The sequence below is a fragment of the Amblyraja radiata genome, chromosome 1 (genome assembly GCF_010909765.2).
Source record: "Amblyraja radiata isolate CabotCenter1 chromosome 1, sAmbRad1.1.pri, whole genome shotgun sequence".
Classification (NCBI taxonomy): domain Eukaryota; kingdom Metazoa; phylum Chordata; class Chondrichthyes; order Rajiformes; family Rajidae; genus Amblyraja; species Amblyraja radiata.
The window spans coordinates 8,085,769-8,106,539 of NC_045956.1; the positions used below are offsets into that span (position 1 = coordinate 8,085,769).

A 20,771-nucleotide genomic window follows, 5' to 3' on the forward strand; every position below is an offset into this window, starting at 1 on the left:
GAGACCTGGGTGTCATGGTACACCAGTCATTAAAAGTAGGCATGCAGGTGCAGCAGGCAGTGAAGAAGGCGAATGGTATGTTGGCATTCATAGCAAAAGGGTTTGAGTATAGGAGCAGGGAGGTTCTACTGCAGTTGTACAGGGTCTTGGTGAGACCACACCTGGGGTATTGCGTACAGTTTTGGTCTCCTAATCTGAGGAAAGACATTCTTGCCATAGAGGGAGTACAGAGAAGGTTCACCAGACTGATTCCTGGGATGTCAGGACTTTCATATGAAGAAAGACTGGATAGACTCAGATTGAGGGGGGGATCTTATAGAAACTTACAAAATTCTTAAGGGGTTGGACAGGCTAGATGCAGGAAGATTGTTCCCGATGTTGGGCAAGTCCAGAACTAGGGGTCACAGTTTAAGGATAAGGGGGAAATCCTTTAGGACCGAGATGAGGAAAACATTTTTCACACAGAGAGTGGTGAATCTCTGGAATTCCCTGCCACAGAAGGTAGTTGAGGCCACAGTTCATTGGCTATATTTAAGAGGGAGTTAGATGTGGCTAAAGGGATCAGGGGGTATATGGAGAGAAGGCAGGGATGGGGATACTGAGTTGGATGATCAGCCATGATCATATTGAATGGTGGTGCAGGCTCGAAGGGCCAAATGGCCTCTACTCCTGCACCTATTTTCTATGTTTCTATAATCTTTGGCCAGCAACCTGTTAATCCTGAGTTTGCCGCCTGACAGGCTGCTGCTGCTGCTGCAGGAGAGGGGCGGGGGGGGTGACAGCCCGTGACACTCCTGGAGCCGCCCAGCGTCCATGCATCTGACTGACTGACAGTCGCCGCGCCCATCGCCACCGCCATCACCATCACACGCACAAATTCAAATCGGCAGCGCGGCCAACGGGCGGGGAGCGGAGCGGCCATTGGTTGGTTTCAATAGTCGCGGGAGACTCGAAGTGGGAAACGTTACGGTTGCTGCGGCTGGAGCTGGAGCCGGGGGTGGGTGGCTGGCGGAGAGCAACTGCCCGCGGGAGGGGGAAGAAGAAGAAGCTGCAGCCGCCATTACACCCACCATCACCACCATCCACCCACGCAGCGCGGCCTCGGGGGAGAGTGTTGGTGCCGGCGGGGAAGTGAAGACCGAGCGGGTCTCGGCCGGGACCAAAGCTTGAACCGGGCGGGTTATTTTATTCCCCGAGCCCGCCTGGGCCTAGGCCTGGGCCGGGATCCACCGCCGCCGCCGCCGCCCCCATCGTTCCCGCTCTCGGTGGGGAGGAGGAGGAGGAGAAAACTGACCTTTTTATGAGAGGCCCCCGTTTCAGTTTTTCTTCACCAGTCGTTTTAAACTCCAGCCGCTCGTGATGTTCCTGAGCTCCCCCGGTCACCATGCCGCGGAGAACCGGGAAAACGTGCTCCCGCCGGGTCTGAAGGGCGCGACAACATGGGAGGAAGCGGAGCAAGAAGGCCGGGAACGAAACCCACGCAAAGCCGCCGGCCAGGGCGGCAGGAAGGTGCTCGGGGTGCTGCAGAACAACTTGGATTTGCAGCCTCACCTCAAGCCAGTAAGTGTGAAACAACGCCGCTGCCTCCTGTCACAAGGTGGCCTCTTGCAAGACACAAGCACGGCCTCCTGGTTACTCAATGGCCTGGCCACTGCACCGGTTTAAATGTATTATTTAATGAGAACTGACTGCTTGAAAATATAACCATGCAAGAAATCTAAATGTCGGGCAGCATTTATGGAAAGAGATGTGGAGTTTCTCTTTCCACAAATCTGCATGGTGTTCTGTACAACATAAACGTTATTTTTCTGACTTCCATTGTGCGACTGCCCATCGATGTATTATTATCTGCGGCACTCGCTGAGTTTCTCCAGCATTTTTGTGTACCTATTATCAACGTGGTTTCTTCTTCTTGGTCCTCCAAAATATTCCAAATGGAATTTAAACTGGAGGTGGTGGAGGGAGACTTAAGCCAGAAAGGGTTTTTGGGTAGAAAGAGCTACCTTAAATGTAGTTGTATCTGGTTGGGTAACTATGGTAGGGTGAAGATTTATCCATGCTTTAATTGTGCGGGGGAAGAACGAATTGCTGTACATATCTGTTTAAGAAGGAACTGCAGATGCTGGAAAATCGAAGGTACACAAAAAAGCTGGAGAAACTCAGCGGCTGCAGCAGCATCTAATGGAGCAAAGGAAATAAAGGAACTGCAGACGCTGGAAAATCGAAGGTACACAAAAAAGCTGGAGAAACTCAGCGGGTGCAAGAATTTCCTTTGCTCCATAGATGCTGCTGCACCCGCTGCGTTTCTCCAGCTTTTTTGTGTACCTGCTGTACATATCTGTCTTGGTAGCTGGAATCTCAAATGTAAGCCCCTTATCATAGTGGCTTTTCTCCCGACACCCGATTTATTGTAGTCGAACGTGGTAGTAGTAGAATCTCCTTACTTTCATATGTTGCAACAATATATCGAAACGAATGTTCCCAACATGAGTTTTTTTAAATCTGGGCCTCCACTCAATTTTCACACTTCAGTTATTTGAAGACATCCACAATTGGATATAGGCGATGAATTGAAAACTATCTATGCCCCCTTTAATATTTTTTGCACATAAGTTACTGCCGCCTCCGAGCAAGGGTTGCTGTGGTCCCGTGGCACCAACTGCAGTGAATTTGCGGATCAGAATGGACTTGTTTGTCATTGCCGCAGAAAAGGCCATGCAAACGATAAGGTAGACAATTCTAGGGAAACGCGTTTTATCGTGTAGCTTGGGTAATATTTTACAAGGATAAACCCTTTTCACCAAATGTAAATGAAGCGTCGTGACCTTTTGTATATACGGTGGGCGACTGGTGAATTTGAATTTATGGCGGCTGTTGGAAGTACAAGAATAAATGATTTTTCGCTGTTAAAGCGAACGTTTTCTAAGGGTTATTGTGGGCTTTTGTCTTTAATGACTAGAATTCCTTGGAACTAAAGCATTAACGATTTATCAACCATAAACTGTTTTTCAATGCAACAGTTTTTTTGAAACGTTTTGGATATCCGACTTGCAAATCTCAAGCTATCTCCCACTGACAAGATTTCAAGCATCAACGCGTTCCCTCCACAAAGTGGAATAGATTGCCCAGTTGCATTTGATTCAGCATTGCAGAAACAAGTAATTAATTTATTTCTGCACTTGTCTATAAAAGGTGGCGCCTTAAGGGTATTGGCAGCATCAGGCCTCATTAAATTAGAGATTTTGGAAATGTTTGGACAGGCGTTACAATCTTCTCTTGATTTCTAGTAATGTGTTTGGAACATACGAATTAGACACGGGAGTGGGCTATCAGCCATTTGAACCTGCTTTATTGTTCTTAAGGTTCTGACTGATGATCTTCCATGGCCTTTTTCCCTTGCCCTCCCCAAATTCTTGGTTCCCCACTTAATATCTGTTTTGAATTAAGTTGATGATTAAACTTCTATGGCAATTTGAGATCAAAATTCGAAAGATAAATTTATTTCCTGTGCCCCAAATGGCCTTTCCCATATCCTGAGACCCAAGCCGGGGGGGGAGCCAGTGGAAATATTAAACTTCTAATTTTACCCTGTTGAGCCATGCAAGATTTTTTTAAGTTTCAGTGAGCATAACTCTGGAAAAATATAGCCCTAGTTTACTTATTGAATTGAATACCTTTATTGTCATTCAGACCTTACGGTCTGAACGAAATTTCGTGCCTGCAGTCATACATACAATCATACAATAATAAACAACAATAAACACAAATTAACATCCACCACAGTGTATCCTCCAAGCACCTCCTCACTGTGGTGGAGGCAAAAATCTTAGGGTTGCTGTCTCTTCCCTCCTCTTCTCCCTCTGCGCTGAGGCTATTCCCCACCGGGCGATGGTACAAACAGTCCCGCGGCTCACCGAACCCCGCAAACGGGCCGGTTCAAACACCGCGGCCCGGGGGTGGTCGAAGCTGCCGCCCTCCAGTCCAGCACACGCAGCCGCTGGCCCGCGGCTGAACCCCAGACTCGGGTCACCGCCGCCAGAACGCCGTCCCAGCCACCGGAGCACTGTTCCAGCCCCGAGCCGGATCGCCCTCACGTGAGTACCGTTCTCCCTTGGGCTGGGCCACTCCGACGGGAGCGCCGTTCTCCCTTGGGCTGGGCCACTCCGACGGGAGTACCGTTCTCCCTCGGGCTGGGCCACTCCGACGGGAGCGCCGTTCTCCCTTGGGCTGGGCCACTCCGACGGGAGCGCCGTTCTCCCTTGGGCTGGGCCACTCCGACGGGAGTACCGTTCTCCCTCGGGCTGGGCCACTCCGACGGGAGCGCCGTTCCTCCCTCGGGCTGGGCCACTCCGACGGGCCACAGCCCCTCACGGGAGAGTCTCTCAGCCCCTCGCCAGGCCGCTCTCACGAGAGCGCAGTTCCAGCCCCGGGCTGGGCCACCCTCACGGGAGCGAGCCCAGGGCGAGTCCTGTCAGCTGCCTCCAGAATCCCGAGGTTGCCGGCTCCGCCATTAGGCCTCCGCGTAGACGGAGGCAGAGAAGGGGGATACGACAAAAAGGTCGTACTCCCCCGAAGGGAGAGACGGCAAGCCCCGTTTAACCCCCCCCCCCACATAAACACAACCTAAAAACCAAAAATGTAACTAGACAAAACGAAAAAAAACAACACAAAAAAGTAAAAGACGAACGGACTGCAGGCGAGCCGCAGCCGTTCCCAGCGCCGCCACTTCCGGATGGCAGGTCTACTTGTATGGTAGACCTGCCATCCCCAAAAACCATACCAGTCTAGTGAATTTTCTTTACACCCTTAATTAAGGTAAGGTTATCAGAACTCCAATTGTGGTCCAACAGTCGTGCAGTTAGGCAACTTTACTCCAGTAGTTAAAGCCTTTTGTAATAAAAATGAGCATATAATTTATGGGTTGGAAAGAACTGCAGATGCTGTTTTAAATCAAAGGTAGACACCAACTGCTGGCGTAACTCAGCGGAACAGGCAGCATCTCTGGAGAGAAGGAATGGGTGACTTTTCGGGTTGAGACCCTTCTGCAGACTGATGTCAGGGGAGTGGGCGGTACTGCATGGTACAATGAAAAGCTTTTGCATGCTATCCAGTCAAAGAAAATACTAAACATGATTACAATCAAACCATCCACAGTGCACAGAACAACGGTACCACATTTAATGAAGGATAACGTCTGATTTCAGATAATTTAAAGGTCTCTAATGAGTAGATGGGAGGTCAGGACTGCACCCGAAACGTCACCTATTCCTTCGCTCCATAGATGCTGCCTCACCCGCTGAGTTTCTCCATCATTTTTGTCTACTGCCAATGGAAGGGAAGTTGGTTTGGTTTAATTAATTGTCAGGTGCACCAAAGTACAGTGAAAAGCTTTTTCGATGCATGTTATCCAGTCAGTAGAAAGACTACATGATTACATTCAAGTTGTCCACAGTGCGCGATGGTCTGGGTTACGTCCACAACTTTGCACTTTCTTGCAGTCTTGAATGGAGCTGTTCCCCATGCTGTAATGCATCCTCATAAAATGCTTTCTACAGCGCATCTGTTGGGGACATACTGAACTTGCCAAGTCTTCTAAGGAAGTAGAGGCGGTGGTGTACTTTCTTGATCATAGCTTTGATGTTACTGGTTGAGGAAAAATTGCCAGCGATATTTATTCCCAAAGACTTGAAGCTTTCCATCATCTCTACTTCAGTGTCATCAATGTATACTGGGTTGGTGTTTGTACTGCTTTGCTTCCTGAAGTCAGCCACAATCTCCTTTGACTTGCTGGCATTGAGGGAGAGGTTGTTGTCTTGGCACCAGTTTACGAGGTTCTCAATCTCCTTCCTTTACTTCATCTCGTCATCCCGGCTCACTCTGGTGGTGTCATCTGCGAACTTGTAAATTGTGAATTGGTATCTAGTTGCACAGTCATGAATGTATAAAAAGTATAGCAGCGGGCTGAGAATGCATCATTGCAGGGCACTAGAATTTAGGATTATAGTAGAGGATGATTTGTCACCTATCCTCACCAACTGTGGTCTGGAAGTCGATGACCCAGTTACAGAGGGTAGTTCTCCATAATTTTTGGAGGTAACCTTGTTTAGATAATGGTATTGAATGCAGAGCCATAGTTGGTTGATAGTTAATATTCATGGGTGCTTAATTACATTCTTTATACATTTCCCTAATATGTTGGGCTTCTTCTTCTTTTCGTGTCCATCTTGTTACAAATGTTGACCTCGCTATCATCGTCCGTCCTGAAAAGGACGCAAGCTTCCGGCAACACTCAGTGGAAGCTATCACTTGTCCCATTAGATGATGGTTGTAGCAGAAGTAGCTCAGGATACTTGCAGTGTCCAGCCCTGCATCGTGGATGCTTCTGCTATGGGGCCATATGTTGGGCTAGCAGATTGGTAGTACTGCTATTAGTCACTCCTAGTTCTCTTTTGGAATACATTCTAAAATTATGGTCTTGTTTTTAAATTATTTAAATAATGCGATAAATGTGAAAATGTAGTCCAAAAGATGGCAGTACCCCATATCTGTCCTTGATGATGTACCCACGTAAAGTTTGCTCATTTGATTCTAATAATAAGAGTTCTTTGAGCAGAACAAAATGTATTCTAATTTCTTTGTGCATCTAAACTACACTTACAGGCTTCAACATCAGGACTCTTCTGCAGCAAAGATAACTCTGGTCCAATACCCACAGGAAAAGCAACAAGCAAACCGGCATTCACTATCCATGTGGATGAACCTGATGGTGCACGACATCGAAGCACAAACAGCGTTGCAGGATCTGTCACAAGTTTGGCGCTAACTTCAACAGTACTCTCATTGGGAAGGTACCAGCCATTGCCTTCTACTAAGCGTTCTGCAGATGTTAGTTTTGGTAAGTTTTGCAGGATGCATTTTTTAAATCATTTTCGTTGTTGGACTTTAGCAGATGGCATCTTTGATCTGATATTACCATGCATCACTTCTCTCTGTTTTTAACTGCTGTTGCTTAGTATATTAGTTTATGGAGTACGATCAATATAATGGGTATATGTTAAGACTAGTAGCACGAGATTTGAAACATCCATTTTATGTGTTTTGAGGTCGGTTGAGTGGTTCTCTAACAATTTAAAAAGGCAAATTTCTGATTTCTTCTTCCTTTCCTACAGACTTATTAATATCTAATTGCATTGATTATTTTGCTAATAGCAAAATTCTGTAATTGTCATAGTTGTTGTTTCTTGGAGATTTTAAAAGCCCATCTTTGATTTAAAAAAGAAAAATGTGATCTATGCTGAAATACTCGGTTAAACCAACATCTCTGGAGAGGGAAACAGTGTTCATGTTTCCAGTCTGGGCTTTTATCAGAACCCGTCTTTACTAATGAACAGTTATTGACTTGAAATTTTAACCATATTTCTTGTGTACTGCAAAGTTCCTGTACTTTGTTTTATTTCAGTTTCTAACATCTTCAATTTGCTTTCCGATTACCTTTTCTTTCCAAGTTTGCTGCTTTTTGTTTTCAATTTAGACTTGGCTAGAGATACCAAGAGACTTAGAAATGCATTTTGTGACATTTTTAATGTGCTACTTAGAAGGGTCTCCACCCAAAACATCACATATTCCTTCGCTCCATAGATGCTGCCTCACCCGCTGAGTTTCTCCAGCATTTTGTGTCTACCTTTGTTCCTTATTGTGAGAAATGTAATAGAAAACTGTGTAGGAGTGAACCATCTGGCCTTCAAGCCTGCTCCATCATCCAGTGTAATTGTAGCAGATTCTCTGACATGTTCCTGCTCAACTCTGCTTGGAAACCTATCTATTGCCTTAAATATATTTTGTGACTTATCCTACACTGAACAGAATGCAATAGGTTCACCATTCAATGATGACATTTGTCCAGATTTGGTTTTGTTCCAAAAACTTCATCAAGGGAAATATCCATGCTGCAACTCGCCCGTTGTGTCATGAGAGATCCTCTCTCCCTCTGAACTCTCAACTACCTCATGGTAGCTTATTATCCCAACCACCCCTATTCCTGAAATCTATCAGGTAGATGCTTGTTGTATTCCCTTAATGGCAATCTATCCTTTTTGTTAAGGTCACTAAAACTGCACACATTTCAGTGTCATCTCAAAAGTGCTCTCATTATAGTAGGACATCCTTGCTCCTGCACCCAATGCATCTTCTAATAAAAGTCAACATGCAATATATGCCTTTCATATTTTTCTTACTGCATTTGCGTGTTTGCTTTCAGTGACTGTATAAGGACCCCCAGGTTGCCATTGTACGTTTTGCCACCGTCTTTTCATTTAAATAATGCTCTGATGTATTTTGTATTGCAATATATTGGATGCGTGTTGTGAATAACTCGTCTTTACATCACCCCACTGTTCCCTGCCTGCATCCTGAGAAAGATCCATTTATTCTTCCTATTTTCCACCCGTCAACCATTTTTAATCTGTGCCGGTATATTACCCCCTGATCCCGGGTACTTTAAATCACCACAGAAACCTCATACTTTATCAAAAGTCTTTCAAAATGCAAATTATATGGTTTTCTCTTTTATTATAATAAGTTAAAAAAAAGCTTGTTTGTTGAGCACTTTTTAACGTGTGTAAAAATCCACACTGACTTTGTCTATTCTTGATATTTTCTTCAGTTCTCAGTTATCACAAGTTTATTTTTTCTACTACTGAAGTTAAACTAATCTTTTTTTAAAGTTGTATTTGTTCTCCTACCTGTGGAAACAGTTCTATAATCCCTCTTGTGTGCAAAGAGTTGGCTTATTCAGCAGTCCACATTTGACCAAAGCAGACATCTTGGGTAATGCCCAGTTGATTTGGTCCTTGGTTACTTGTTGTTAATTCACAACGAAAATGGATGTAATGCCATCCTAACTCCGTTTAATTAGGTTTGCTACAATTTTCTTTGCAAATAGATTCACCGATGGTGCTGGATGAATCAATATCTTCATGTGAAGAAGAAAAACAGGCAAATGCTAATAAATTATCTGAATATGCAGACGATATACATAAATACTTAAGGGAAATGGAGGTAAGAACATTGGGCATACAGTCCATTCCTTGCATCTCAATCCCTGTTTCTTAGTCTACGATAGCTGCAGAGACATAGCACATCAATTTTCATTGCAAAAGCGTCTTATTTATTTCATCACAGTGGACTAATGCTCATATCTGATAACCTTGTTGGAATGACTATTTCTCAGATGATTTGCTGTATTGATAGTTCAAATGTGGAAGGATATCGATGGAGTGTGAACCTTGTTTTCTGACCATTTAAGTCTTTGTTATTATTGACTTTATTAAAGATCTAATTAATAAATGGTTTGAGGAACTTAGTTGAACAAACGTTCAGGACTTAAATTAAATATGAATCACTTAAATTAGACACAATGCTGGAGAAACTCAGTGGGACAGGCAGCATCTCTGGATTGAAGGACTGGGTGACATTTTGGGTCCAGACCCTTCATCAGACTGATAGTCAGGGGAGAGGGAGTCACCGATATGGTAGGGTAAGGTGTGAAAACGAGAGAACAAAGGGGACGAAGTTCATGGAAAATGTCAAATAGATCATAGTTAGCTAGGGGAAGGTGACAACGAAGCATACAAAGGTAAAATTTAATCAGGAGGACGGTCAGACTGGTCGGAGAACTAGGATGGGGGAAGGGATGGAGAGAGTGGGAAAGCAAGGGTTGCTTGAAGTTAGAGAAGTAAATATTCATACCGCTGGGTTGTAAGCTGCCCAAAGCGAAATATGAGGTGTTGTTCCTCCAATTTGCATTGGGCTTTACTCTGACAGTGGAGGAGGCCCAGGACAGCAAGGTCAGTATGGGAGGGGGAGTTAAAGTGTCCGGGAGTTCATGTGGATCTAGGCGGAATGAGCGGAGGTGTTCAGCGAAACAAGTGCCGAGCTTGTCTTGGTCTCGCCGATATATAGGATTCCACTCTTGGAGCAGCCGATACAGTAGATGAGGTTGGAGGAGTTGCAAGCGCACCTCGCCTGAATGGACTGTTGGGATCTTTGGACAGTGTCGAGGGAGGAGATATAGGTATAGGGACAGGTGCGGTTGCAGGGGAAAAGTACATGGGGAGGTCGTGGTTTGCGTGGGAAGGGATGAGTTAACCAGGGAGTTGCAGACGAAATGGTCTCTGGAAAGTAGAGATGGGAAAATGTGGCTAGTGGTGGGATCCCATTGGAGGTGGCGAAAATGTCAGGATTATGTGCTGTATGTGACGGGTGAAAGGTGAGAACTAGGGGGACTCCCTGTTGCGACTGGGGGAGGGAGAGCAAGAACATAGCTGCGGGATACTGAGGAGACGGAATCACTTGTCCACATAACAAAATGTAGACATACATTAACTATGTTTTAAACTGAGTTGAGTATTTTTAAACATGGCTGAGTATTTTTCCTGGTTTTATTCTTGCCCTTCACCTTGTAAAACTGAGTTCACGGCAACATGCATTTGTTAATGGGATGTAGGTGTTATGGCAAAGAGTGTCGATGTAAAGGGAATGCCATGTTTTATCATTAACCAATATTAAAACAGTGAAGTTGCAATATTATAAGGGGTTCTGAGTTGGACTAACAAGCCTGGATCATCGGGCTTTGTGGAACAAATCAGATTTGTGTGAAATATCATGTTCCTCTTTTCCCCTTAGTTGAAATACAGACCCAAAGTGGGCTACATGAAGAAACAGCCTGATATAACCAACAGTATGAGAGCTATTCTTGTTGATTGGTTGGTGGAAGTTGGAGAAGAATACAAATTGCAAAATGAAACACTATATTTGGCTGTAAACTATATTGACAGATTTTTGTCATCTATGTCGGTCCTTAGAGGAAAACTCCAGCTTGTAGGAACAGCTGCCATGCTGTTGGCTTCGTGAGTATGAATTTAACTCTGTTCAACTTATTTTAGGGGTCAACAAATTCTTGTCTGAACAAGTTTTGGGGGGCGGGAGGGGGGGGGGAGAATGGAAAGGTGACTTTCTGTATTGGGATGCTTTTTCAGACTGCTCAACTGATGTGAGTACACAGCACATATATCATTGTAAGAGTACAGATTGTAACAGTTGGTTATGCTGGTGCTAGTGTACATAGGGTGGTGTGAATTTATAGTAAATCTGCAGGGTCTTGACAATATGGAGGTGAGATGTATGTTTCCTCTTGTACGATAACTGTCTACAAGGAATCGTCTCTCATTGCAATTATTCACACAGAAATACACCATGGTTAATGGAAGGTGAATGCATAGCTGAATAGCTTCATGTTCCTTAGATATTGGGACCCTATCTGAGGTAGGTTGGAACTACCTGGTTGAGCAAGGTTGTTTGCATTTGAAGCTGAGAATTGCATACAGGAAGGCTGGATGGTATGGAAGGGTTGAGTAAAGTTAAATCTCATTTGGTAGGGAATAAGATTGGAGAAAAGAATGGGAGGATGGGAATGTTATTTAACACAAAACAAAATTGTAGAGTGGGAAAGATCAAACAAGCAGTGCAATTACATATTGGTTTATGTAGCTAGCGCAAGGGCATTAATATGGAATTGTAGCTAGCGCAAGGGCATTAATAAGAACAAATGTCCCTGACTGCAAGGTATTTAAGAGTTAGGGAAGTTGAAAAATGCATTGGGGGGGAAGAGTGGTATGGGAATGATGGTATTGATTTTTTTAAATCGTCATTCTTCAGCAATATATACAATGAAAAGTTCAAAGAACAGCTATATTTCATTAAGAATTGGGGTACTACAATTTGTGGGAAGTGTGCAAAAGATCAGCAGACAATAAATAAAACTATCCTTTTTAAATATGCAAAGGATTGCTGCCTGGAAAGAATGCTTAATTAGCTGAAAGAACAAATAATGAGGTTAATTAATACCATATTTGTCTACAAATGATGAATCACCGAGAAGAGGGAAATTGTTCAATAAGTTAAAAGTGGATAGAAAAAAAGTCATAAAATGTAACTATTGACGCAGACTGGATGCATCCAAAGTTGCTGAATGGTGGTTAAAAACAAAGTATTGATAGCATTGGGGGAGGTTTTATTTTTTTTTGCAACAAAAAACATCTTCAATGTAGTGAGGATTGTGTTTAACAAAGATGAGTTGCATATTGTTTTAAAGAATGAGTTAAAGAAACAAATTAAGAGGAAACCTATCTGAATAATGGGGTTTTGAAAAGGGGTAACAAAGGGAATGCAAACTGGACTTTTCAAAAGCTATTTAATAAAGTAGGTCTTGGCTTATTTAAGAAATGTTCATGGTAATGAGTGAACAGTGGTAACAGTACACTGCTTATTGTTGGAATGCTGCATTTTACTGAACAGATACTTTTTCTGGTTTTAGGATGTTGTGCAACAGGCTTCACACCCCTACCTCATCCTTCCTTGCCCAACTGTGCACACATAGCAGCTGTTCATTGTCTAAATAACCTGGAGATGGGAGAGTGCACAAAACAGATGGATCATTGATTTGAGAGGGAAAAGATGCATGTTTGACCACTTTATTGTAAATTGGGCAAACAAATGGCAGGTGCAATTTAATGCAGCCATTTTTTATATTTAATCATTAATTAACAAGACAAGAACAAACAGTCTGAGCTATACCGTGAAAAATTCTTAAATGGCGGGGCAATTTAGCCTTGTAAATGAGGATATTGAATACAAAAACAGATCTGCATGGCCTTGCATGGGCATCTCTTTGTTTTGTAGGATTACCAAAATATTACCCTCACTGATAGTCTTGTTTAGTGCAATGATTTAAAGCTGAAAAAAATCCCCCAAGGTCTTGAATGTTCTTAATGTATAAAATAAGGCAGACCAAATGGTTTTCAAAATTGAGTGTTTTAATAAAGAAATTTTCTTTGACAAGTGGTTCCAATGGTATATGTTAGAAATGTTAAAGGGGAATAAATATAATGACAGCATTAGATTCCGAGAGCTTTTGACAGCAATTGGCTGTGGAGAAAATTTGAACGCTTTATGTTAAAAGCTGAGCATCTCTGGAAATCGAGCGCGCAGTTAATTACTGGTCTAAATCGATGCTTCCTGTGCTCAATATGTATGAGTATTAAGCTATTCAAAGCTGGTGCATTTGGAGTAAAGAAATTAGTGACTAGTTACTGATCTTTTTTTAAACATTAAGTTTAGAAAACAATTATGAAACTTTAAAAATCATGCTTATAAACTCTTTTTTGCAGAAAATTTGAAGAAATATATCCACCTGAAGTTGCTGAATTTGTTTATATAACTGATGACACCTACACAAAGAAGCAAGTTCTACGGATGGAGCATCTCATTCTTAAAGTTTTATCGTTTGACTTGGCAGCACCAACAATAAACCAATTTCTTACTCAATATGTTGGCCGCACGAAAGCCAGCAGTAAAATTGAGAGTCTATCAATGGTGAGTTATCATGTGGAAGATCTGACTTTAATTTTTGAACTACATGTTGGGATTGAAAAGGCACGTTGTTCCTAAATCTAAAGGATGTTGTTTTAAAAACTATGGATTACTGAATCCGATGCACAAGGAGTATAGACTTTGGCATTATATGCCCAGTCTCATAACATGATAGTTGTTCAGGACAAGAGTTGAAAAGAAACTTTAACACCAGGTTTTGAATGCTGTCCAGCTCTAGATTTAAGACTGAGCCCAATATATTTTAGATACTGAGTAGTGTTGGGATTGGGCACAAAGATGAGAGTTGGTGTAAAGGATCCAGTGCGATCGTGTAGAATTGCTGAACAGATGACACAATTTCTACTTGTATATTTTTTTTAACCAGATTCTCTTTTGACAGTACCTGGGAGAACTCAGCATGATCGATTCTGAACCGTTTCTGAAATACCCACCATCTGTCCTTGCTGCATCAGCCTTTTGTTTGGCCAACTATACAATATCACATGCTGGCTGGGTGAGTCATAAATACTTAATTCTGAATGCATTTACAAAAAGTTTGCAATTGTGCAGAAAATCCCACACTTGTTCCTTAGGAAGATGACCTAATTTTTCTAGTTGTGGTTTTCAAAAAAAAAAATGAAACTTGCCTTTTCAATCTTGTTCGTTTGCTGCATTCCATGTGTATTAATTTTTTTGCCATCTTTGGTTTTCCTCTTTTGTACACTTTGCTTCCATTCCTACTTCCATCTTCTACTGTGTTTGATACCATTTCATTTGGCTTTTTCTTTGATATTGATCTAAATCATTGATGCAGAGCACACTTTTTAAAAAAAAGCCTTGGAATGACCAAGTTACCCAATTGTAACCATTGAAAATCTATCTTTATTTTAATTAAAATGAAACATTTTAAATCAAATTTTCTCAATACTGTTCCTCCTGGTGTTTTTTTTCATGGTTTCCTTTATCAGCGTAAAGGTCCACTTTTGGAACATGCGCAGTTCTTTCTCCAGCCCACCCACTGCAACCATTTGCTGTCCTATTGCTGTCTTGTTTTCAGACAATCTTCCTTTAATAGGCACTAGTAGGGAACGTTGTCCTTCAATCTGCAAGTACATGTCAGCTCTGAAGAGCAATCTATGCAGTCCCATTTCCCTGGTACATTACAAGTTCATTTCCTTGAATGCTGATCCAATTTTTTGGGGGGATTATTTGATCTCTACTGCCACCACTCACAAACAAAGTTGCAAGTTTGCCTCCTGCTGATAGAAAATGTTCTTTGCATCACTAGAATATCCTTGAATCTTGTGCCCCCAAATTTAAATCTGCATTTGTTTCCCTTGTACCATCATCCTGATGAAACGAGCTTTTCTTGTCTAACCTGTACAAAAATGCAGCAGACAAAACAAGATTGAAAAGGCAAGTTTCATATTTTCTCTTAAACCACAACTAGAAAAATTTGGTAATCTTCCGAATGAGCAAGTATCATCAATATCTTGTATATATTTTTAAATCTCACATTCTCACTTTTCCCACATGGTGTGTGTGAGGGGAGCTAACACCTAATTTCTCCAGCCTAACCTTGTAATTAAAACCCCCCCTTGGCTATCCTTAACAGACACCTGACATGGTTGGACTTTTTTTGCTATTTTGTCTATTTATTTATTGATTGATTGATAGACTTTATTAATCCCCTTATTCAGGGGAAATTCTGATGTCCTTGCAGCACACTAATAAAAATACAACACAGTATTCATGAAGAAATTCAACACCAAAACATAAAAACATCCCCCCACAGTGATTTCCACTGTGGGGGAAGGCACAAAGTCCAGTCCCCATCCTCTTGTCCACCCAAAGTCATATCACATAAATACCATGGGCAATAAAATCTGGGTATGATATCACTGCCGATAGGTTGGCATTCACACACTCATTCCTTTGTCAAATCCTCTCCATTCAGCAGGCATGTGGATTAAACATCTCCGTGCAGGGCTGCTGTGCTCTTTATCTACCAGGGAGATCAAATGTAAGGGAGATGTCTAGAGTTAATGCAGGACCCTTGACAGCATTAATGTACAGAGCGATCTTGGGTTCTGGGTCCATTGCTCCCTGAAAGTGGCAACACTTGTAGATAGCGGTAAAGAAGGCATAATAAGTTGAGTACAAGAGTCAGGAACTTGTGTTGCAAATTTATACAACTTTAGTTCGGCTGCATTTGGAGTATTGTGTGCCATTCTGGTCGCCCAATTACAGGAAGCATGCAGAGTTTTTGGAGAGGGTGTCAAAGTGATTGACCAAGATGCTTCTTGGATTCGAGGGTATTAGTATTAGGGCACATTTGGAATGTTTGAGTGTTGGAGGCTGAGGGAAACCTGGTAAATGTATATAAAATTGAAGCATGGGTAGGGCAGATGGTCAAAACCTCTTTCCTCGTGGTGGAAATGTCAAAGACTAGAGGGACATAGCTTTAAGCACAGAGGGGGGACTTTTTTTAAGTGAATGTTACCTGGAGCATGCTGCCATGGGTAGTGATGGAAGTGGATTTGACAGTGCCATTTAAGTCTTTAGGCACACACATGGATATGCAGGGTATGAGGGAATATGGATCAGGCAGAGCAGATTAGTTTAATTTGGCAGCATGTTCCAACTGGAAACATCTTCTATCCATGTTCTATGGGGGTGATCTAGCATATTGTCTTTCCTTAGTAAAGCTGCAACAGGGGTTCCTTATTTCTTCATGTTTTTACAGCTAAACTTTTTTTATTCTTTGGATATGTTTTTCATTTGCCCTTCATGGTGGGTATCCTTTTAAAAAATATATTTAATTAACTTAAAGTCTTTTCTGTACAGTGTATGACACTAGCTCAGTTATCTGGATATGCCGTCAAAAACTTAAAGCCATGTGTGACGGACCTTTACCAAAACTACCTCAAAGCACCAGAACATGCACAGCAAGCAGTGAGAGAGAAGTACAAGAGCTCGAGGTAAGCGTGGTGTGAGTTGTATGCTTGGTTGTCAAAGTGAGAGATGAAATGATTGAACTTTAAGATTCCCTTTTTTCTTGCATCTGCAGGATTAATTCAAGAGATTTGTAATTGCAGCCTGTTAAAGTGATACTCTATGTCGAGTCATCAAGCTAAAGAATAGTGCCATGGTTATAAGAGGAGACTGAAGCCTACTTGAAATTAAAAGTATAAAATTCTAGCTTTCTAGACTATGTCCGAATTGCACGGCCACTTATTTATGCAGTGTATTGAACAGGGTAAACAAATTGCAAATAATGTTGATATTTTAGGTCATTTGTTAAACTTTTCCCAACAATGTAACAACCATTTCATTAAGTATGATTTTGAGAGTTGGTTTTGTATTCTTTTGACCCAGCTGCCATTTGGTTATTGTGCCTGAATATTTCTCAACAGAATGAAACTAGTGAAAGATTAACCAGACATTTTGTAATCTTTGCTCCTGGTCATGTAATGTTCTTATTCTTTAGGCCACCATGAAAGGTTTAAGTTTTTAACATGTAGCCGGAAGAATTGCAAGCTGTCGAGCTTTAGTTGTAAAAAATACTAGACTAAGTGGGACCGGTTGGGTCCCATGTTCACACGGGAGGGCTGGTCCCCCAACGCTCCACCAATATTCCACCTCTCCACCAATTCCAATATTGGTGGCCGGGGGGGCTTTCTGGAGAGCTGGTATGGGTGTTGTTGGCTGCAGGGACTACTTGTCTCCAGAGGGCTAGTATGGACATTGTGGGCCAAATGGATTCTTGGGGTGGCAGCTCAGTCCCTCAAGCCTGATCTGCTGGCAGCTCATGGCTGGTGGGCTGGCAGTTGACTCGCGGCTATTCCTTGAAATTCCATTTCAAGCAGAGTGCAAGGTCACCAAATTCAAATCCATTTCCCTAATATTTCAAGCAGGATGCAAGGCCACCAAATTCAGGTTCAGTTTCATACCATTCAAGGAGGGTGCAAGGCCACCAAATTCAAATGCAGTTTCATACCATTTCATGCAGGGTGCAACGACACCACATTCAAATGCAGTTTCATACCATTTCATGCAGGGTGCAAGGCCACCATATTCAAATGCAGTTTCATACCATTCCAGCAAGGTGAAACCACCATAAAACCACACAAAACACCACACACAGTTCAGTAGACATTCATTGTGTTCAGTTGATTCACAGCTCAGACAGAGTTGTGACCTCTCCCTCCCCCATCATACAGAGACTGAGCCACACCCACACTTCTGGGTTTTATAATCCTTCCCCCTTCCACCGGAAAAGGTGTGGTCTTCATGGTGTGATTGACAGGAGAGAGATTCTTAACATTTTTTAAACACTAACAACCATTAGCGGTGCATTTTTACTTCAAACCAACCATATTTTCATTTTCAAACCACATTAAGGGCACTCACAGTTGAGTAGACATGTGTTCAGTGTTATTCAGAGCTCAGAGAGACGTGACCCTCTTGGTTCCTCCATCTTGCAGAGACTGAGTGAGGCACACCACTTCCGGGTTTTATAGTCCCTCCCCCTCCCACCAGCAGGGTCAGCAGAGAGAATGGCAATTAAAAAAATATATATTAATATCTCTCTGATTTTTCATCGATGGGGAAAAATCCTATGGTCCCGGAAGGCGGAGGGGGCTCTGAGCGAGGTGGCCAAAAATGACGGCCGTAGGTGGCGGCGTTTTCTCGGAAATCACGCCGCAGCGAGCGGTCAAGATCAAACTTTTAGTATTATAGATTTATTGTAAACGTGAGGAATACTGTGTTGTGAATGTTTATCTAGCTCATTTTGGCTCTTAAATATTGATCTCTGCTCTTTACATTATTGGAGAGCTAGCATTACTTCACGTGCTTTGACCTTCTGCTTCGTTCAACATTTCATTTGTGTTAGCACTAAGCTTTTAAAGAAGACGATTGTATTTTTTTTAATGAGTTTTCTCTTTCAGGTATCACTCTGTATCGATCATTGATCCTCCACTCTCCTTGGACCTGCTGTTTGTTCAGTGATGCCATCATCTTTGCCAAGTGGTTATTTTGCATACATTTGTAGAACCTGGACACCTTTTATGTACAGCTCGTTATTTTTGAGGACAAATGTGGACTTTCAACTTGCCACTACGTTTAGCACTGAATAACTGCAATCCAAACCTGTAGTAATTTGCTGACTCGTACGGGATATTACAAGCATTGTTTTATACTTGTATATTTTTATGAATTATGAATATGTGCAATCGCTTTGTATACAACTTTTATATTTAGAGCTGAAATAACCTAGCCCAGATTAGCCTACAGGGAATTTTTTTCTTAATTCACAGGAACTATGTGCATACAATTTTTTTAATTGAGTATTAGGTATCTTGAAACAATGCCATTTTAAGATTTTTGATAATCCTAACTGACATCAACTAAGATGTGAATTAAAAATTCTAAGCACGTTAAATGAGGCCAGCCTGTACAGTACACTAATTTTTTAGAATATTGGAGTCTGTGCTAAAGTGTAAAATGCTTGAATGGTTTATAGCAAATGAGGCCTGCTATAATATGACCAATATTATGTCAAAATTTAATCTTCACTAAACCGAGAGTCAACATGCTCAAGATGAAGATTAGCTATTTACTGCTTATTTCATTTCCCTATTACTCACCATTTGGAGTAAAAGGTCTTGAAGTGCTAACATATGTGAATAATATTTTGTGGTGGCTCATAAGGATATTAAATCTAATTGCTTTGAACAAAATGCTCCCTTTTTTGACTTTTTGAATGTTGCTTCATGTGGTTTAAACATTCTTGATTCTTCCCTTTATTCGCTTCTCAAGCTTAAACCATAGCATTTTCTCTTTCTATTATGGCAAAAGGGAAGTCTTTTCATTTTTAAAATTCAACCTTTGATACCAAAACACCTGGCATGTACATTTTTGAGACAAAATTTCAGTCCTCTTTGAGGTGGCAGCACTAAATATGCCTGAATACCTAAAATAGTAGTGGTATGATGGGAGCAGAAGAGTGAGTTCTGCCCCCATGTCTATTTGAATAGCTTCCACATGTGAATTATGAACCGGTGGTAAACTTATAAACACATTGGCTCTAATATCTGGTTTGAGTACGAGTGTCAGCTACTAGTATTTTAAAGTATTTCTGTACAACACTATTAGATATTATTTCTGCTGAAAATGTAGACCAATGATTGGTGATGATCATGGGTCCAGTGGAGGCGACCAGCGTGATTGGTAGTCTGCTGGGGTCAAATGCATGAAGTTGCTGTGGCATTGAAAATTGGTTGAAAGAGGCAGAGCTAAGATTACACAGGGATACCAATAAAGCAGAATAAGGAGGAAAACTGATTGGATTTATTTTACTAAAGGGGAGAGTTATCTTGCACCTGGCAATTGGTAAAACATTTGTAAGTACACATCAACTTTTGGCAAAGAGAATGATTGCTGTTGGCTGCCAATAGTAAATTTCTAGACTATTAATCACTGTTATAGCAACTGTTTTTAATTTGTCTGTATTTTGGCTAAATGCATATTTGAATGGACAAATGCTTTTCAATTTCAAGAACATCAAGTATTACAAACTGATTAATGTTTGAATCTTTTGAATTTTCACCATGTAATCAAAAGTCTAAATATTGTGTTGGAATTGAGTACACCCTTTCTGATGTGATGCATGTTGGTTTTGAGTAAAATTCTGTTATTTCATCCTTGCCAAAATGCCTTGCCCCCACCTGTTGCCACCCATCTGTCCCTACAGTTTAATTGTAAGTGCTTGGTCAACTATACTTGCTATCCAGCACCTGATCTTCCCTTGTATTTTTTAACTTGCTATGACTGCTTTTCATCTAATCTGTCTGAATGTCTTGCTTTTCCCCCTATTTGCATTAAATTGTAATTGCTTGTATACCAGCTTGTGCATTCATCTTGCTTTAGTTGTCTATGCTCAAAGGCATTTGCTTCACTTACCTGGCCACCCCATTTCCAACCCATCTTGTCTGACGAGGTTCCTTTTATCCAGATATACAATATACTTTTATAATGAATTTGCCCCACCTTTTTTCTTGAGAAAAAAGATTATTAGCATAACAATGCTGGAGAAACTCAGTGGGTGCAGCAGCATTTTTGTGTACCTTCGATTTTGCAGTTCCTTCTTAAACAGATTATTGGCATGATTTGTTTAACATAATTTGTAGTTTTTATGATAAATTTCAATCTTAAATTTATTTACAAAACAAGTTTCCACAATAGAACTGAATATTTAATTGATTGACATAAATCAATTCTTGTGCATAGATCACAATTCCATATAAGAAATTAGCTCAAAAGTAAAACTTGATGTCGCA

At 41.6% G+C, this 20,771-nt stretch overlaps 1 protein-coding gene across 1 annotated transcript; it reads left to right on the forward strand.

Moving 5' to 3' along the window:
• Window positions 1-788: 788 nt before the first annotated feature.
• On the forward strand, window positions 789-20,337 carry ccna2 (cyclin A2). Its single transcript, XM_033017183.1, has 8 exons — window positions 789-1,560; window positions 6,661-6,895; window positions 8,942-9,057; window positions 10,684-10,907; window positions 13,227-13,431; window positions 13,829-13,942; window positions 16,276-16,409; window positions 18,381-20,337. The coding sequence occupies exons 1-8, from the start codon at window positions 1,360-1,362 to the stop codon at window positions 18,439-18,441; spliced, it is 1,290 nt and encodes a 429-aa protein (XP_032873074.1). The 5' UTR covers window positions 789-1,359; the 3' UTR covers window positions 18,442-20,337.
• Window positions 20,338-20,771: the final 434 nt, after the last annotated feature.

Excerpts from the sequence above, each read along its gene's own strand:
- ccna2 (XM_033017183.1), top strand. The coding sequence starts at position 1,360 with ATGTTCCTGAGCTCCCCCGGTCACCATGCCGCGGAGAACCGGGAAAAC. Across the intron at positions 13,432-13,828 it reads AAATTGAGAGTCTATCAATG|TACCTGGGAGAACTCAGCAT; the intron begins GTGAGTTATCAT and ends CTCTTTTGACAG. Across the intron at positions 16,410-18,380 it reads GAGAAGTACAAGAGCTCGAG|GTATCACTCTGTATCGATCA; the intron begins GTAAGCGTGGTG and ends TTTCTCTTTCAG.